General features: G+C 20.3%; 7 protein-coding genes across 7 annotated transcripts; 5 read left to right on the plus strand and 2 right to left on the minus strand.

Annotated features, from left to right (window-relative positions):
* Positions 1–872: 872 nt before the first annotated feature.
* Positions 873–1,236, minus strand: SRAE_1000108400 (Hypothetical protein; the record flags this gene model as incomplete). Its single annotated transcript, XM_024647995.1, has 2 exons — positions 873–1,057; positions 1,113–1,236. 2 exons carry the CDS (start codon positions 1,234–1,236, stop codon positions 873–875), a joined length of 309 nt encoding a protein of 102 aa, XP_024502018.1.
* A 3,254-nt stretch (positions 1,237–4,490) lies between these two features.
* Positions 4,491–5,365, plus strand: SRAE_1000108500 (Hypothetical protein; the record flags this gene model as incomplete). The annotated part of the gene is made up of 2 exons (XM_024647997.1): positions 4,491–5,131; positions 5,239–5,365. 2 exons carry the CDS (start codon positions 4,491–4,493, stop codon positions 5,363–5,365), a joined length of 768 nt encoding a protein of 255 aa, XP_024502019.1.
* Positions 5,366–8,076: 2,711 nt separating this feature from the next.
* Positions 8,077–8,478, plus strand: SRAE_1000108600 (Hypothetical protein; the record flags this gene model as incomplete). The annotated part of the gene is made up of 1 exon (XM_024647998.1): positions 8,077–8,478. The coding sequence occupies one exon, from the start codon at positions 8,077–8,079 to the stop codon at positions 8,476–8,478; it is 402 nt and encodes a 133-aa protein (XP_024502020.1).
* Positions 8,479–8,668: 190 nt separating this feature from the next.
* On the minus strand, positions 8,669–10,954 carry SRAE_1000108700 (CAP domain-containing protein; the record flags this gene model as incomplete). Its single annotated transcript, XM_024647999.1, has 8 exons — positions 8,669–8,812; positions 8,859–8,950; positions 8,997–9,100; positions 9,214–9,287; positions 9,334–9,358; positions 10,123–10,570; positions 10,638–10,862; positions 10,906–10,954. 8 exons carry the CDS (start codon positions 10,952–10,954, stop codon positions 8,669–8,671), a joined length of 1,161 nt encoding a protein of 386 aa, XP_024502021.1.
* A 1,589-nt stretch (positions 10,955–12,543) lies between these two features.
* On the plus strand, positions 12,544–14,930 carry SRAE_1000108800 (tRNA (guanine-N(7)-)-methyltransferase; the record flags this gene model as incomplete). Its single annotated transcript, XM_024648000.1, has 3 exons — positions 12,544–12,800; positions 12,848–13,413; positions 14,590–14,930. 3 exons carry the CDS (start codon positions 12,544–12,546, stop codon positions 14,928–14,930), a joined length of 1,164 nt encoding a protein of 387 aa, XP_024502022.1.
* A 265-nt stretch (positions 14,931–15,195) lies between these two features.
* On the plus strand, positions 15,196–15,526 carry SRAE_1000108900 (Zinc finger protein 593; the record flags this gene model as incomplete). The annotated part of the gene is made up of 2 exons (XM_024648001.1): positions 15,196–15,409; positions 15,453–15,526. The coding sequence occupies 2 exons, from the start codon at positions 15,196–15,198 to the stop codon at positions 15,524–15,526; spliced, it is 288 nt and encodes a 95-aa protein (XP_024502023.1).
* A 932-nt stretch (positions 15,527–16,458) lies between these two features.
* Positions 16,459–17,473, plus strand: SRAE_1000109000 (Ethanolamine kinase; the record flags this gene model as incomplete). Its single annotated transcript, XM_024648002.1, has 4 exons — positions 16,459–16,478; positions 16,535–16,995; positions 17,043–17,272; positions 17,330–17,473. 4 exons carry the CDS (start codon positions 16,459–16,461, stop codon positions 17,471–17,473), a joined length of 855 nt encoding a protein of 284 aa, XP_024502024.1.
* Between the last annotated feature and the right edge of the window lie 508 nt (positions 17,474–17,981).

Below are 17,981 nucleotides of genomic sequence, written 5' to 3' on the forward strand. Positions count from 1 at the left end.
AGGTGTATGTTATCTTGTTACATACTAATAATAAGCATTGTATTTCTAATTACTTTTAATTTACACCTTTTTTTTCACATGCAATAAATGATAAAAAAAAATTAAAATCATATATTAATGTAAAGTATAACAAATTTAATATTTTTACCTTATTAATATTTAGAAAAATTGTTAATTATTTCTATATATGGTAACTAATTTTAAAATTTATTAATTTATTTAAAAATATATATACTTTTTATTTAATTCTCACATTGATAATAAATGATTATTTAAATTTTTTTGAAAAAAGAAAAATTAAGAATTGATGGAGAATATAATTACTTTTATCATAAATTAAATGAAAATAAAATTTTTCTAAATAAATTGAAAAAAAAACTCTATTCTACTTATTTTAAAATATATTTTATCATTTGTATGTAGATCATTAAAGTATAATACATATTTATATCCTAACTGTCATCTCATATCAAATAAATTTAGCTTAAAAGGAATGTTAATACCAAGGGCATTACGAGTTTTATTTAATTTTTATGATATACTTATTAAACTTTCTTATGTCTACATAGTTTTATATCATAATGTTATTAATTTTTGCAAGTTTTGAAAATATTTTATTACACTAGAAAAATATATATATATTACAAAAGATTTATTTCAATCTTTAACAATTTTATCTTTTTAATAAATAAAATAATAATAATATTAATAATTTTAAAAAAAAAGAAATATTTATTTTATAAAAATAAGCTTATATTTCAAGTAAGATATTTAGATATTAATAAAAATTCCCTTAAACATATATGATATTCTATCCTCAATGTTAAACACATCTATCTAATAAAAAGATTATATATTATCATTACTTTCTATTAATGACTTTTTTTTCTATCATTAGTTTCATATATAATTTTATTAATTTTTTCTTTTATTTCAACTAACTTAATTCTTTCTAAAGATATTTGTGCAATTATAAGAAGTAATTTATTTAAACAATTTTCACTTTCTCTACATCTTGTATCATCCATTTCATTATCCTCCAAAACTTTCTGTAACACTAAAAAAATATTTATTTGATTTTAATTAAAAAAAAAAAAAATTTTTTTTATTACTTATACGGTATTCACGTTCATATGTAAAAAGCTTTTGATTATTTTTGTCAGCATACAATTCAAATTCATTAATCTTTTCCACAATCTCATTTATCATATCTTTTGGATTTTTAATAAATGACATCCCTTACTGATAATATAAAGAAAAAATTAATAAATTTATAACTAAAATTTCCATTTTATACCAAACATTTTTCCAAACAACAGTATCTCTTAAGAAGTCTATAAAGTATAATTAAAGTGGTGGTAAAAGAAAAGTTCAAACTATGGGTAAAAAAATTTAATAGTGCATAGTAAAGATAAATAATTTAGAAAATTTAGCAAACTCATGAAAATAATTCCCTATATATTTTATCAAAAGTATTTCATATAATCTTTTCCTTTTTTTTTTTTTTGCCAAAATTATACTTTATTTTAGTTTTAAAAAGTTACTCACTAATAGTACCACTACTCTTTTCATGTTACTTGAATGGCATTATAAAAAATAAAATTACATCTGATATTGAAAGTATGATGTCACTAAAATTTTTATAACTTTTTTTTTTTTTTTCTTAGAAATATGTTTTTAATATTACTTTTTTTTGACATTTCTAAGAGTAAAAATATTTATTTTTTTTTTTATTAATGTTTTTTTTTATCAGATATCTATTTATTTCTGACATTTTATTAAATTTTTAATAGTATAAAATGAAAGGGACAAAATAAAATTTTGATATCAAGCTTGTTTTTTTGGATTAAAGTTGACCTTTTATAATATAAACATTTTATAATTATTTAAAGAGTAAAGAATTTTATTATATTTTATTAATTTTATATTACATTTCATTCTTCTGCCATGATGATTTGGCACATTTTATGGGTGCCTTGAAATGTATATATTCATTATTAATAGTATTATATATTTTAATTGTCTATTTTAAAAATATGTCTATATGAGAGAAAAAATTTTTTAATAATGTAAAAATCTTAAATTTAAAGATAAGAAATAAAATTATAATAAAAAATTATAAAATAGAAGATATGAAAAATATTTTCTATTATAATCAATGTTGTCCTAAGTGCTTTTAATTTTCTTTTAATCCTAAATAAAAATCTTTTTTATTTTTTTTACAAAATTAAGATTGTAATAAAATTTATCGGGAAAAAAAAAGAAGCAATTGTAAAAATAAAAATTTTTTATTATTTAAAAAAAAGATTAGTTTAATTTTTATAAAAAAAAATTGTAAAATCTAAAATTAACTTAATTTAATATTTCACATGACCATACACTTTCTTTTCTGGCAACCTATACTCTAAGTATATTAAACACAAATGTCTCTTGTGTATTAGTTTCGACTATCAAGTGCTATGTTGATGCCAATAAACATGGTGTTTCATAGCGCATGTGATGTGACGTTAAATATTTTTCATCTAAAATATGAATATTTTATAATTAATATATTTAATAAAATTAGTATTCTTTTGTGTTGAATATTTTAGTTAATAATAATTTCTTTATTGTATAAATTGCTTTTTTTTTCACACATTTAGTATGTTGTTAAAAATATATATATATATATATATATATTTTTCTATTTAATTAACGAACCAATTGTTTTTTACATCCTTTAAAAATATAAAAAAAAATGGCAATTTTTTTATGCATCATAAAATATCTATATACATATAAATATATTTATTTATCTGTTAAAAAGTTAATTGCAAAATAAATATATATTGTATATATATATATATAGATATATATATCCTTTGTTGACAAACAAACTATTATTTAAATTTTCATAGTTTAAATTTTAAATAAAATCTTCACATGCTCTATGGCAAAAGATAAAATAAGTGTAGTATGAATCAAAAATCTATACTTATTAAAAATGAATACTTTATTTTTTATCGTTTTTCTTATTTTTTGGTATAAAAATTTATTAAACTCAAATTTGGAGGATGTTAAAAAACAATTTTAACAGTTTAAGATTATCGTGAGAATATAACTCTTCTTAATTTATAATTTATTCCCAATAGAAAACATTTTTTTTTGTTTTATTTTCAATTTTATAAAAAAAAAATATCAGTTTTTAGTTTATTTTTAATGATATTATTTCTTTAATCATTAAACTTTTTTTTTTTCCTCAGCTATTTACAAAAATGGTAGTTTTATAAATTTAGGCAATTTTTCAAATGTTCATTAATATATATCCCTTTTCTTTATCATTCTTTTATTCTAAAAATAATTTATTATCATTGCTTAACCATCAATTTATTTGAATAATGGTATATATAATTTTTTTTTTTAAATTACACTATAATTATCATTAACATACACAATCTTTAATAACATAATATTTTTATAATTATATAACTATCTTTATTATAATAGGACATAAAATTTAAAAATGTCTCCATTTGTATGTGATGTTGAAAAAATATATATAGTTTTTAATATAAATGACAATATTTATACTTGTCGTTTTATTTACTTTTTTAATTTACCAAATACAATATAAAAAAAATATTTCATGTTTTTTATTTTTTTGTAAAATAAACTAATTTCATCATACCATAATATATACTGTGCCATTTCACAATACATCTTAAGAAAAAAATATGTGAAAAAAAATTTTTTAATATATAAATATGGATAAACTTAATAAAATAATATAAAAAAGTTTTTTTTTTATTTTTTTTTTCCAATATTTTTGTTTATTTTTATAAATATTTATAAATTATACATATTTAGTAATTAAATGTTATGATAAAATTTATTTATCGAAAACAATATTTTTTTTTAGTATAAGAATTATTTCTTTTGTTTAATTGTTTTCCTTTTTTTTTTATAATATTTTTCATATCTTAATTTTCCTTTATTTTTTTTTTATAATATACAGTACTATTAAAGATATCTTTAATATAGATGTCTTCTTTTTAAATAAAATTATTTTTAAATGTAAATATATATATTTAAACATATTTTATATAAGTTACAAACTTTTTTACGTTTATTTTATCTATTTTATATAATTTAAAAATTAATACTCCTATTTCAAGTTGATTAGCATAAATTTATGGTAAAATAATTTATATAACTAACAAGAGAATATGCTTAATATGTAGAGACATTTACATGAATGCTAATTAAGTATAATATACTAAGAACTTTCATATTATTTTATTTTCATAGAATATAATTTCTAAATACCCACCTAGTTTTTTTTTTTATGTTATTTTAATACAACCATATTTCATATTTTAATAATTTTTTTTTTTATTTTCTAATACTTAAAATATTTTATAGAACAGCATAATCTCCTTATGAGAGGCTGTATAAATTGGTAAAATTTTTTCACTAACGTTAAAAGTTTGTTGAAAAAAAAATAACCTAATATGAAATTTTTTGGGTTTTTTTATAAAAAACCTGATAAGTCAGGTACTACTATATCTAATTCTAATGATGGTCCCGTTATTGATGGTATAATTAATGAACAAAAATCATTTGGTATTAAAAGTTATCTTCATAATTTTTATCAAACTCCAACTGATGAGGAACGTCCAGGTACATGGTTACTTTTACCACCACCTCCAGCACAAAGACGAGGAATGTTATTTTGTAGAATTTTAACTGTTCTTGGTATTTTATTATTAATGTCAGGTGCAATTGGTATTGTTGTTGGTTATACCTGGCCACATGAACCAATTGAAGAAAGTTTATATAAGATTGCTATTGATATTGATGAAGATGGAAATTATTATTTACCACCAGGTTCATTGGCATACCTTATGAAAGATCCTATGAAACAATGGAAAGTTATTGGTTTTATTTTATTTGCTGCTGGTTCTGGACTTATGGCAATTGGTCTTTTAGTTCCAACTGTGGCACAATTATTAGGTGGTACAAGATTAGCAGCTTTTGCTAGTGAAGATGGTACACCTAATGAACCACCAATTAGAGTTTACTCTTCAAATACCTGCCCTAAAAGTATTAATCCTCCAAAAAAAGCAGGCTCAAATAAAATAAGTCCAACTAGGTATGTAATTTTTTTTTTTTATAAATAATTATATTAAAGTACATATAATAATTTATACATTAAAAAAAATAAAATAAAATTCTAACTAATTTTTTTTTCATTTACAGTGGACCAGTACCAGTAGCTGAAGAATTATCAAAAGTACAACCTTTAGAAAAAAAATCATTAGAAAATTCAATGACGGCAGATGATTTGTTAATGTCTTCTGATGATACTACACCTTTTATTAAATAATTTATAATAAAAGGGGGGAAAAACAAAGGGGCTAAAAAATGTTATTAACAAATATAAAAAAAATTCCATTTTTGATGAGATTGCTAGTGGTTTTGGAAAAATTACATATTATTATATATCATTACTATATTTATGCTGATGAAAGTGATTATCTAATGGCTGATCTTGATGAATCTAACAATAAAGACAAAAATTATTTTGAATACTTATGATTTTTTCTTTGAAAGTGACAAAAATTTTTTTACCTTTTTTTTGAATTTTCGTTTTTTTTTTTTTTTAAAATTTGGAGAAAATGGTTTATCTCATGTGTATGTGTTAAAAAAAATATATATATAAGAAAAAAAATATGTGATCTTATTTTGGTATTGAAGAGATGTTTTTTACAAAAAATATATTTAAAAAAATTTATTACTTTTTACTTTGTTTTTATACTACAATTATAAAACTTTTGATTATTATATTTTATAAAAATTGTCAATTTTAAAAATAAAGTAACAACATTTATTTGTAATTAAAATAAGAATAATCTTATAATTTTATTTTTTTAAAATAATTGTTGTTTGGTTGACGATAATAAAACATAATATTATCATATTAAAATACATTTGAATTAAAAAGAATCGTACTTTGTAGTTGGATTGTTATAAGTCAATTGTTTCTTATTATAATTGCATACAATAAGAATTCATAATTATCTTCATGGGAACATGTTTTAATCTATGTTTTCAAAACAAATATTATTGATGCTTTCATGGTTATTTTTTTATTGTTAGAAAAAATTTATTAAAGAACTATTTTTAGTCGTTCAATAAAATCTTTCAAATAAATAAATTTTTTCCATTAAAGAAATTGATATTTATTGATAAAAAAAAAAAGATGAATTATTTGGGACAAAAAAAAAATGTATTTGAAATTAAATGTTTCTCACAATTCAAAATGTTTTTTTATTATTCTTTTATTTAAACACATTTCATCCAATATCTTATAATATGAAAATAATTTAAAAAATTTTTTTTTTATTAGATATATAATTAAAAATAAATACATATTATTATTCTAATTAAAAAAGCAACTTTGAATTATATTTTCAATAACATATTGAAGAAAAAAAGTTAAAAATACACAGATGAAAAATAACTTTATATGCATCAATTTATTTGTTATTTTAAAATAAAATTATTTTAATCTTACTAGAAAACTTTTTTTTTTTTTAATTATAGTACAAAGAAATAATATCTTCTAAGAAATGTTTTAATTTGTAGAAAGGTACAATGTATGCATATATTTTATTTTCTTATAAATCATAATAAGTCAAATTTAACGTAATAAATTATATAACAACATTTGGTATTTTATCCAATTTAATTAATGCGTGGTATAACTAAAGTAATATTAATATTTGTAAAATAGTGAATAATACATGAGATTTTGTGTTATTTACAAATTTATAAGATGTTTTCATAACTAATACTTTTTAATACGTAAAAAAAAATCCAATAATATAATTTTAAAATGGTATTTATTTTTTAAAAATAAATGTTAATCTAAAAATACGCAATTTTTATATAATATTTATCTCTTTAAAAACTAAAAGAAGATAAAATATCATATAATTTATGAATGATCTGTTATTAAAATAATAATTAAACAAGCGAAACGTGGTTTTTAGAAAAAAAAAAAAAAACTTTATTATTTTTTTAAGAATCAAAGAATATAAAATAAAGCAACAAATTGATATTTGATTTTTTTTAATATAAAATAGTATTATTTATTCATTTATGAAATAAATAATTTACAAAATGTAATGTAAATAAATTATTACACAAGTACAAATTATTTAATATTCAATAATATTTCAACAAATTTATAAAATATGGAATCAAAGCTTAATTTGTGTTACAAATTGTATTTGTTCTTATGAATAAAAAAATAGAATACAGTTATTATTAAATTTCACACACTATAATGTTATTTGAAGTAACATTTTTTTGAAAAAATTTCTATTAAATTGAATTTTAAAAAATTACAATTGGGACATTAAAGTGTTTTCAAACTTTTATCCAATTTTAACAAATTTAAAAAATAGAATTTTTTTTTTAAATTTTACTACCATATATAATGTTTTATTAAATTAAATTTATAAATACATTTATGATAAATAATTGGTTTTAAAAATTAAAAAAATAAAATAAAAATATATTTTTGATAAAATAATTTTTTTCATAATATTTTTATGGTATTCTTTAATATTAAATGTATGACTTTTGACATTCACACTTATTTGTAAAAGATCATTCATTATCAAATAGGTAGTTTCAATAATTTTAGTGTAAATTTTTTTATAATGTAAAAGTATACTTCATTATAAAAAAAAAAATTTTTTTTTAATCAAAATAATTTAGGTTTGCCGTCAACAATGGTAGTGCTTTAACCTTTAGGAGTATGTATATGTATTAGTAATACTTAACAAAAAAGTTAATTATTTCCTTTTTTTTGTTTAATACCTCACATTATATAAATAATTGTAGATTAATCCAAGTTACTTGTCATAAAACTAGTTTCAAAAAGGTTGTCTTATATTTTTACTTATAAGTAATTATTATAATGATTATCAAAGTTATTCTTAATTTATAAAAATGCGAATAGTTATATATTTTATTTTGTCTATTATTCTACTTTTTTCTTCATCTCGAAGTCAGGAGGCTAAAAATATGTCTGAAATTCTTTCATCAGAACATGCTAATAATAATGTTACACATATTCATGAGACAATTGAAAGAGATGAAGGAACAGGATTTAGAATTGGGACAAATTTTTTTATTGATAACAGTCAAAAAAGAGGTAGAAGAGATACTCCAAATATTGGAATAAAAAAAGTTAATGATTTTAATTATCAGGAAATAAAAAATCAAATAAATGAGAAATCATTAAACTTTCAATTAACTACAAAAAAAACAAAAGCAGAAATTGATTTAGAAAATAAACAAATAAAAAATATTTTAGATGATGTAAATGATAGTACTACTATAGTTAACAATGGAAGAAATAATAATACATATTATTTTTTACCAATTACATTATTAATAATTTTGTTGTTATTAGTTGTTTACTAGCTTAAAATTTAACTTTCAAATGTATTATAAAATTAATTGTTTTTGTATTTATTGAAACAATACATCTATAATTAATTAATTTCATGAACATATATTTATTAAATAAAATTATGTCATAAAGAATCTTAAAATATAATAAAATATTTTTTTTTATTGTACTTTATAAAAGTAATCATTAAATTTTTAAACATTAATTAATTGATGGAAGAACATTTTCTTTGAACTTCCGAAGAATGTTACCTTTTGGATCAAAATTAGCAACTATTATATGTTTAGATGAGGCTGGATCTTTACCAATACCTATTCCAATTTTTTTTGTAGATTTCCAAACTAACTAAATAAAAGAAATTATAATTATAATATATAATAAATAATTTTACCTGAGTAAAATGAAGCGTTTTAAAATTTGTATCACTTGAATTATAATCATATTGCTCAACTTCATTATACCATAAATCAATTGAATGAAGTACTAAAAGTAATTTTATTTTATAATTTTATTTTGTTATTTAACATACATTCTGGACCACCGATCATTGCTATATTTTCACCATACAAATTGTTTGGCCTATGTGCTAATCCATTTTTTCTTACAAGTTTTTCTGCCCATTCCTGAGCATATCTAAAAAATAAACATCGATTTTTAATAATGTATTTAGAAAAAAAAAGAAGATTTTTTATTAATAAAAATAATTTTAATTAATATCTGTCATGGTTTAATTAAATGAAACACACTTGTTAATTTCAGCATCTAAAATTAATGGTTCAGCTTGGTGACGTTTTCGATATTCATTTATCTTTTGAAGCATCTTCAAATAATAAATATAAACATTATTAAAAAAAAAAAAAACATACCACATTTCTAAATTTTTCTATCTCACTTACTTCCATTATTCTAAAAAAGAAATAAAATATATATCAAACTAGGAATTCATTTCTTTTTAAATATTTCTGAATATTGATAATTCGTGACTTGTTGTTATCATAATCATTTATCAATATTATCAATTTTCAATTCTATTATTTTGATATGTCATGTTCAGAAATGTATCATTATTAAAACAATTTTTTTTATATATATTTTATGACTTTTATTTAATTTTTGCTATATAAACAAACTATTCTTGGTTATTTTATATAATAGAAAATTACATATTAATAGATATTATATATGAATTTTAATATTCAATTTTTATTTCTTTTTTTTTTATTTTTAAATTTATTTTAACAAGTATGAATTATTAAAAATATAATTTAGTAAAACATTAACCTTGGTTTTGAATTTAAAGTTATCTATAATTATTCCTCAGCAAGTGATAAAGGTTATTTTATGTTATAATAATATATAATAACAATAGAGGGATATTTATTTTTTTCAAGAAATATAACATAATAGTACAATAAGCATCTATGAATGAATGATTAAAACAAAATGAATTTCTTTTATTCTAAAGCATGAAAAGAAAAAATTAAAATATTAATAAATTTTTGAAGCAAAAGAATTTTTTTATATTTATTCTCTCTTTTTAATTTGTAAACTATATTACTATATAATATTGTTACAGAAATATATATAATAGATATGCACAAAATGTTATAATACATTGAAACTTGTTAAATATAAATGAAATATTTCCATTAGACCATTCGTCATTTTGTCTTGAAATATTATTCTCATTACTTTTCAATAAATTTCCAACTTTTTTATTACTTTCCATCTGTCTTCGCTCCTGTTTTTGTTTTTCTGTTTTTACAATTAATTTTCTTGAATTCCCATATGGATACCCTCCAGATGGAACACTATACTGCCTACTATCTGAAGTCCCGTCACCAATTGACCTTGGTAATATTGGAAGAAGTTCATAGATTAATTTTGTATCATTAATCATTCTTTCATCTACAATACTCTGTTGAGCCTCATGATTACAATACGCCTTTGAACATATACATCCAACATAAGATATTGCTGGTTCACCGGGAAATAATGGTTTTGAACGTATTAAGTAACAACCATCTTTTTTTAAAGCATCTTCTTCACCTAATTCATAACGAAGAATTTGTTTAACACAACCACGAATGGTAAAATTGAGATCTTAAAACAAAAAAAAAAGTATGATTTAATTATAAAATTATTATAAAAAAATTTAAATAAAATATACCTAAATTTGGTGATAATGTAATACATGCATCTCTTCCTGAACATAATTGACCACTTATATCAGTAGTCATAATATGATTTCTTGAAAAATGTGGAATTTCATTATGGCACATTTGAGATTTTCCATCAATTGGCCAATAAAAAGTATCCCTTTGTGAACCTAATATTCTTCTCAATGAAGTTTCAAGATATTTTGAGTCAGAGACACAACTATAACAACCAAATCCTAAAAAAAAAAATTATTATTATAAAATTGTTTACAAACTAACCTATAACAGAATTTAAGGTTAATAAAATTATTATTAAACATATAAACATAATATAGTTGATAAATTTATTTCAAAATAGAGTATTATTCTAAAATTAGAAATAGTTTCAACTTTAAACATGCAATGTTCACTTGAATATTTTTGAATAAGCTTCACTTATCTTCATCTGATCTACCATGCATAAAACATTTAAATGTCCAAAACTACAAACAAAATTTCTTTAGGCATGTAAATATATAATATCTTCTCAAAAATAGTTATTGATATTTTATAAAATAAAATAACAAAGTAATAAATTGTTTAAACTTTATTACCATGTAAATATAAAAGATAGTAAAAATTTCTATCAGCTCTTAAAATAATAAAATATAAATAGATAGTTGTTTTTATAATAAAAAAAATAGTTTTGTATCTGTAAATATATTTCTAAACTAGTGTATTTTCTTTATTGCAAAATGGAGTAAAATCCCAGTATTTAGATATGGTAAAAATTTATAAAACTCTCCTGAGAAATCGTTATAGTTTGTTATGATGGTGGTATATTAAACAATGAGATTGATATGGATGAATAAAAACAGTTATTTAATATTAATATTTATCAATTATTTTATTGAATTATTATCAATTCTATAAAAATACCTCTTTTGTTAAAAATTTTAGTTTAAAAAAAACTAAAAGCTTCCTTTTCAACATCATAAAAAAAAAGTGTCATTTTATTAACTTTAATAAAGTGTTAGAAAAAAAAATTCAAATAAATTAAATCAATGTTATTTATTTGGAAGATTTATTTTTATAATAATAAAATAAATTATTATAAATGGCCATTCCTTGAAACACACCATTCATTTATAATAAAAATTTTTCAATGGTCTTTTATTTTGATTAAATTATCTTTTATTAAGATAATACACTAATACTATCAAGTTTTAATGCAAAAAAAAACAATTTATTTTTATTTACCCAAAACAGGACATTTCACTTTATTGCAAAAGTATTTTTTTACAATTTCAATTGCTAAAAGCATTATTGTGATAAACAAAAACACACTACTGTATCTGTTAAAAGCTATTTTTTAAAAATTTTATTTTGTTAATAATAAATTAAAATGAAATTAATGCACTTAAAATTACTAGTAAAGAAAAATAATCAAATTATAGTATTTTAAGGATAATACAAGAATTACAGATTTAACTGAGTTATTATCAATTAAATAATAATTATTCTAATTGTTTTATGATTGAAATATCCACTTAGACAACTTTTTCCTCCAACAAAAGAGATGTTTTTTTAAACTAGAAAATTGTTGCTTTCATTTATTTAAAAAATTTTTAATTCATATAAAGTTTTTTGTCTGAAAATTACATTTAATTGGTTATTATTTGTTTATTAATTGCTATTTTTATTATGGCTAAAAAAATATATACAATAGATTATTAATTTAATTAAAGCCTATTTATCACTTTATCAATAGGCTAAATAATTATATCTGTGAATGAAATTTTTAAAAAAGTTACTTTATTAGGAAACATCTTTTTAACTTTATGAATATACACATTTCCAAAAGTCGGTACAGAATAATAATTTAATTTAAAAAAAAATTAAATTTAGTATTTTCCATTATAATATTCTTAAGACACAATGTCCAGTGAAGATGAAATATTAGATGGTGTTACAAATGGTGTTGAAGATACTACAATTTCTAAGGTAATTGGTAGCAAATCAGGAGAATGGCAATTTAATATTGAAGATCCAGCAAATTATCGTGTATTTAAATTAGATGGAAAAATGTATTGTTTTCCAGTTCCAAAATTGCCACAGAAAAAATATTACCGCCAAAGAGCACATTGTAATCCAATGTCAGATCATAATTTGAATTATCCATTAAATCCATCAGCGTAAGTTAAGCTTAATACAAATTTTTATAAAAAAAAATTCTTTTAAGTGTTGATTGGTATCAATGGTATGGAGAAGAAAGTAATACTAATAAAGTTGAATTTTTAGATATTGGTTGTGGATATGGTGGATTATTATTTAGATTATCTGAGGAGTTTCCTACTAAATTAGCTATGGGTATGGAGATTCGTGTAAAAGTAACAGATTTTGTTCAAGATAAAATTATTGCTTTAAGGCAAGGATTACCAGGGTTATATAGAAATATTTGGTGTTTAAGAAATAATACAATGAAATATTTACTTAATTATTTTGAAAAAGGACAATTATCTAAAATTTTTATTCTATTTCCTGATCCTCATTTTAAGAGACGTAAACATAAGTGGAGAATTATAAATCCAACACTTTTAGATGAGTATGCTTATGTTTTGAAGGTTGGTGGATTGATCTACACAATTACAGATGTACCTGATCTCTATGACTGGATGAAGGAACACCTTGATGATCATCCACTTTTTGAGCGGGTTGATGTAGATGAATTACATAAACAAGGAGACATTTGTGTAAATTTAATTCACAACAGTACTGAAGAAGGTGCTAAAGTTTCAAGAAATAAAGGTCTAAAGTTACCAAATATATATAGGCGTATTGAATCAAAGAAAATCTAACTAATCGTTTATATTATCTGTTTTGTTTTAAATTTCTTGTTATTGTTTTTTTACATGCCTACTTTTAAATTTTTTTGTTTTTAAGATAAATCATCTTTTATCTTAATCTTCTATTTAAAAAAGCCTTTGATAAAAAATTAAAATCATAAAAAAAATCACTATTAAATCTTAAAGATTATCCAAATTTTTGTTTGCTTTAATAAGACAGTAATATAGAATACTTTAAGTTCCACAAAAAATTACGAGATCAATGCGAAATTTGAAAAAACAAATATTTGGCCTAATGATTGAATTTCACAACCTACCAAGATACATTTTATAATATTAAATTATTAGAATACATTTCATTTTGAAAGAAAATTATTGAAAACATATTGTACAATTTAAGTATTTCCAAATTAATTCAAAAAAATAATACAAATTCTTTACAATTTCTAAATTTTTTAGTAATCAACTGTGATAAAAAAAGACAAATATATTTAAGCATAGATTTGTGTGATTATTGAAAAATGTTTAAATCAATTATAAGATTATTTTTCTTATTTAATTGTTTAGTAGGAGTTGATTTTTTTTTGATCACATAATTAATGATCTTTGTTCTTAAAAAATGAAACATCTTGGAAGCATTTAATTGATTTAAAAAAAGGCGGACCAACATTTTAATATTGACAATTTTAAAAATGAATCTGAATAATGTGTCAACGTTATATTTAAATTCTGAATATTTAAAGATAGATACTAAGAGAAAGAAAAACTAAATTAACATTAATCTTATCAATTTAAATAACACAAACTAACGAAGGTAAGTACTGAATAGTAGTAAAATAATAATGAAACAAATTTTACGCGTCCCAGATTGCAAACAATATTAAAAGTTATCGATGCTCGCTACTCAACATATTTCGCTCTGAGAGGTTTTTTATCTTTATGAGCCATTCCAAAGACATGGTTTGGGTTGTTGCATCATGTAACGTAATTTCCTCTTTTGTTTGCCTCCCCTATAGTTTATTGTTTATCATTTTTTTAAGTTGTGATAATAACAACCCACTTAATTTCATATATTTTATCTTCTGATTTGTTTTAATTTTTTTATACATATTTATTCTTTTTTTTTTAATTTTTTTAGAAATAATGACTATTCCAGAAGGAGATTACGAGAAAGGAAAAAAACTCTTCAAATCTAGATGCCTTCAATGTCATGTAATTGATTCTAATGCATCTAAAACTGGGCCAACTTTAAATGGTCTTATAGGAAGAACTTCAGGAACTGTTCCAGGTTACGACTTTTCAACTGCTAACAAAAATAAAGGTGTTGTCTGGACACGTGAAACTCTTTTTGAATATCTTCTTAATCCAAAAAAATACATACCCGGAACTAAGATGGTCTTTGCTGGATTAAAGAAAGAGAGTGAACGTGCTGATTTAATTAAATTCATTGAAGTTGAATCTGCTAAACCACCACAATAAGTCTTTTAAAAATAAAAACTTTTATAGAAACTTAGATGTACTAATTTTTTGTTTTGATAATAAAGTGATTTAAAATATTTTATTTAATTTTTATGTTTGTATATTTTATAGTTTGAACATGACGTCACTATTGATGAGTTTTTATTAACTGGAAAAAATATTTCTCCTATGACGACTACCTTTTGTACATAGTGTATTGGTTGTGAAAATTATTTTAAAATTTTTGTATTGTTATTTGTTAATTTTAATATATATATTATCTAGTATGCCATCCAGACACACAATTAGTAATAAAGTTAGAAAAAGGCCTGGTTTAGATTTAGATCAAGTACAAAAAAATCTAGAACCAGAAAAGCGTGAAAAATTAGAAAACCAACCTTTTGATGAAGATCTTCCTGGTGGAGGGCAACATTATTGTGTTCCTTGTGATAAACATTGTGCTTCAGCAAATGATAAAGAAAAACATATGAAAGGAAAATGTATGTTTTATTATATATTTTTAAATTAATATTAAATTTGCAGCTCACAAACAACGTGTTAAAGAACTTGCTAAAGGACCTGCTTTTACTCCAAAAGAAGCTGAAGAGGCTTTTTAATTTGTTATTTTTGAAATTGTTTTTTTTTAAATTGTATTATATATTATAAAATAAAAAATATTTGGTTAATTTTTTATTTTTGTAAATTTTGTATAGAATTTTTTACATAGCTTTTTATCAAAAAAAATTATTAATTAAAATTAATTTATCAGCAAATAATCATAAAACTTGTATTTATTTAACATAGTTAATGTTTTGATTTTTAATCTTTATTTTTACACATTATTTCTGCACATTATTTAAATTTAATAATTATTTATTTTTATAAAATTTTAACGTTAACAATTTCTAAAACTAAATTACGAAATTAGCGAAAGATAATAATTTAGTATCACATTTTTAGTGTAGTGAAATTATAACAAACTTCAAATAACATTTATCAAATAAGGTAATATAAAATCTGGTTGATTTATATAAAACACGTGAGATTGAAGGCGTTCATACAATTTTTAAAAATAATTGTTTGATTGCTTTATCATTTGAACCTGGTGCATTATCATTATTACCTGATGCTTGTCTTTAATTTGCATTTGTTTTAAATATTTATAAAATTTTTATGTTTGCAGTTTTGACTATTAAAAATGCTAACAAAAACGTTTGGATCTTTATTTTGATTCCAACAAATTTGCAACATTTGATATGTTGTTATAGAAACCAGATATAAATATTTAATTTTTTTTTACTTCAAAATACTATAGACGCTTTTTTTTTATACATTCTTATTTATAAATTACTAATTTTTTGTTTTTATATTTTCTAGAAATATTTTTTTATATTAAATATGATTGTAAGAAATTCTACTAATATTCCATCATTTCTTATAGAACTTCCATTAAATAATGATAATACACTTGAAAATTTAATGATTAGCCTTAGTGAACAATTATTTACAGAATGGAAGATGTATAATAAAAAAATTTCTTATTTTACTAATGGAATTACAAATAAAATTGTAGGAATACAAGTTAATAATTATTCAGGTTCTTATCCATCACGTCTTATTTTTAGAATTTTTGGTAAAAATACAGAAAATTTTATTGACCGTGATACAGAATTGTACAATTTTCAAATGTTAAATTCTGTTGGTTTGGCTGGAAAAGTTTATGCCAAATTTAAAAATGGTATAATTGTTGATTATCTTGATGGTGAAACGATAACAATTGATACTGTTCGCCAACCTGAGATAAGTAAAAAAATTGCCATTGCATTAGGTAAACTTCATGAATTAGATGTTGATAATGATAATCAAAGACCGATGATTTTTGATAAATTAAATGATTATTTTCTAATTATGCAAAATAAATTTAGTAACAAAAATTTTCAAACAAATTATGATAATTATTTTAAAAATATTTCTATACAAAATGATTATAATGAATTAGTTGATTATATAAAAAATGATCCATGTGATCTTGTTTTTTGTCATAATGATTTGTTACTTGGTAATATATTATATGATGAAATGAAAGGTAAGTACAACAAATAATAATATAAATTATTATATATTTAATTATAGATTCTATTCATTTTATTGACTATGAATATGCCGGTGTAAATTATCAATTATTTGACATAGGAAACCATTTTAATGAATGGGCAGGTATAGAAAGTATGAATGACAATCTATTTCCTACTGACATTCAAAAGAGACAGTTTATAAGAAATTACCTTCAAACTTTATCTAATAACCAAGACTTAGATAAGGAAATTGATAAAATAATGATACAATTGCCTTTGTATGAAGCTGTAAGTTGCTGACTTTAAAAAATAACACGTATATATATGTATATATAATTATTTTAGACTTCACATTTTTTTTGGGCTATTTGGGCTATAGTACAAGCAAGTAATTCAGTAATAGATTTCGACTATATAAAGTTTGCTATTGAAAGATACTCATTCTATAAAACAACATTGAATCTTTATAAAAAAAATCATTACAATTAAATAAGTAATTTTTTTAAAGATATTTTATTATAAAATAAAATAATTCTTAAAAAGTTTTGATTCTGTATTCCTGCAAATTCTTTCACAAAAGTTTTTCGTATTGGTTAACAGAATTTCACCAGTCTTTTTTATATAACTTTTGACCATGAATTTAACTTTTGTTGACTATCAAATGTCTTTTATTAATTTAAAATAATTATTTATATTAATAAGAGAAAAACTATAAATATATAATCATTGATAAAACCAATAAAATAAAACTTTAAAAATAGAAAAATTTTGAATATCACATTTACCATAAAATTAAAATAAAAAATTTATAAAGATGTACAAAATTTAAACTATTAAAAATAAAAAAGTTTAAAAAAATATTATATAAAAAAATTAATTTAATTATAAATTATAATAATTGTTTTTTTTTAACTTAAATCATTTTTTCCTTACTATCAAAAAATAGTTCTTGAAATTGGTGATTTGATATAGAAACAATATTTTTATTCTCTAAATA

The sequence above is a fragment of the Strongyloides ratti genome (assembly GCF_001040885.1).
Source record: "Strongyloides ratti genome assembly S_ratti_ED321, chromosome : 1".
In the NCBI taxonomy this organism is placed as follows: Eukaryota; Metazoa; Nematoda; class Chromadorea; order Rhabditida; family Strongyloididae; genus Strongyloides; species Strongyloides ratti.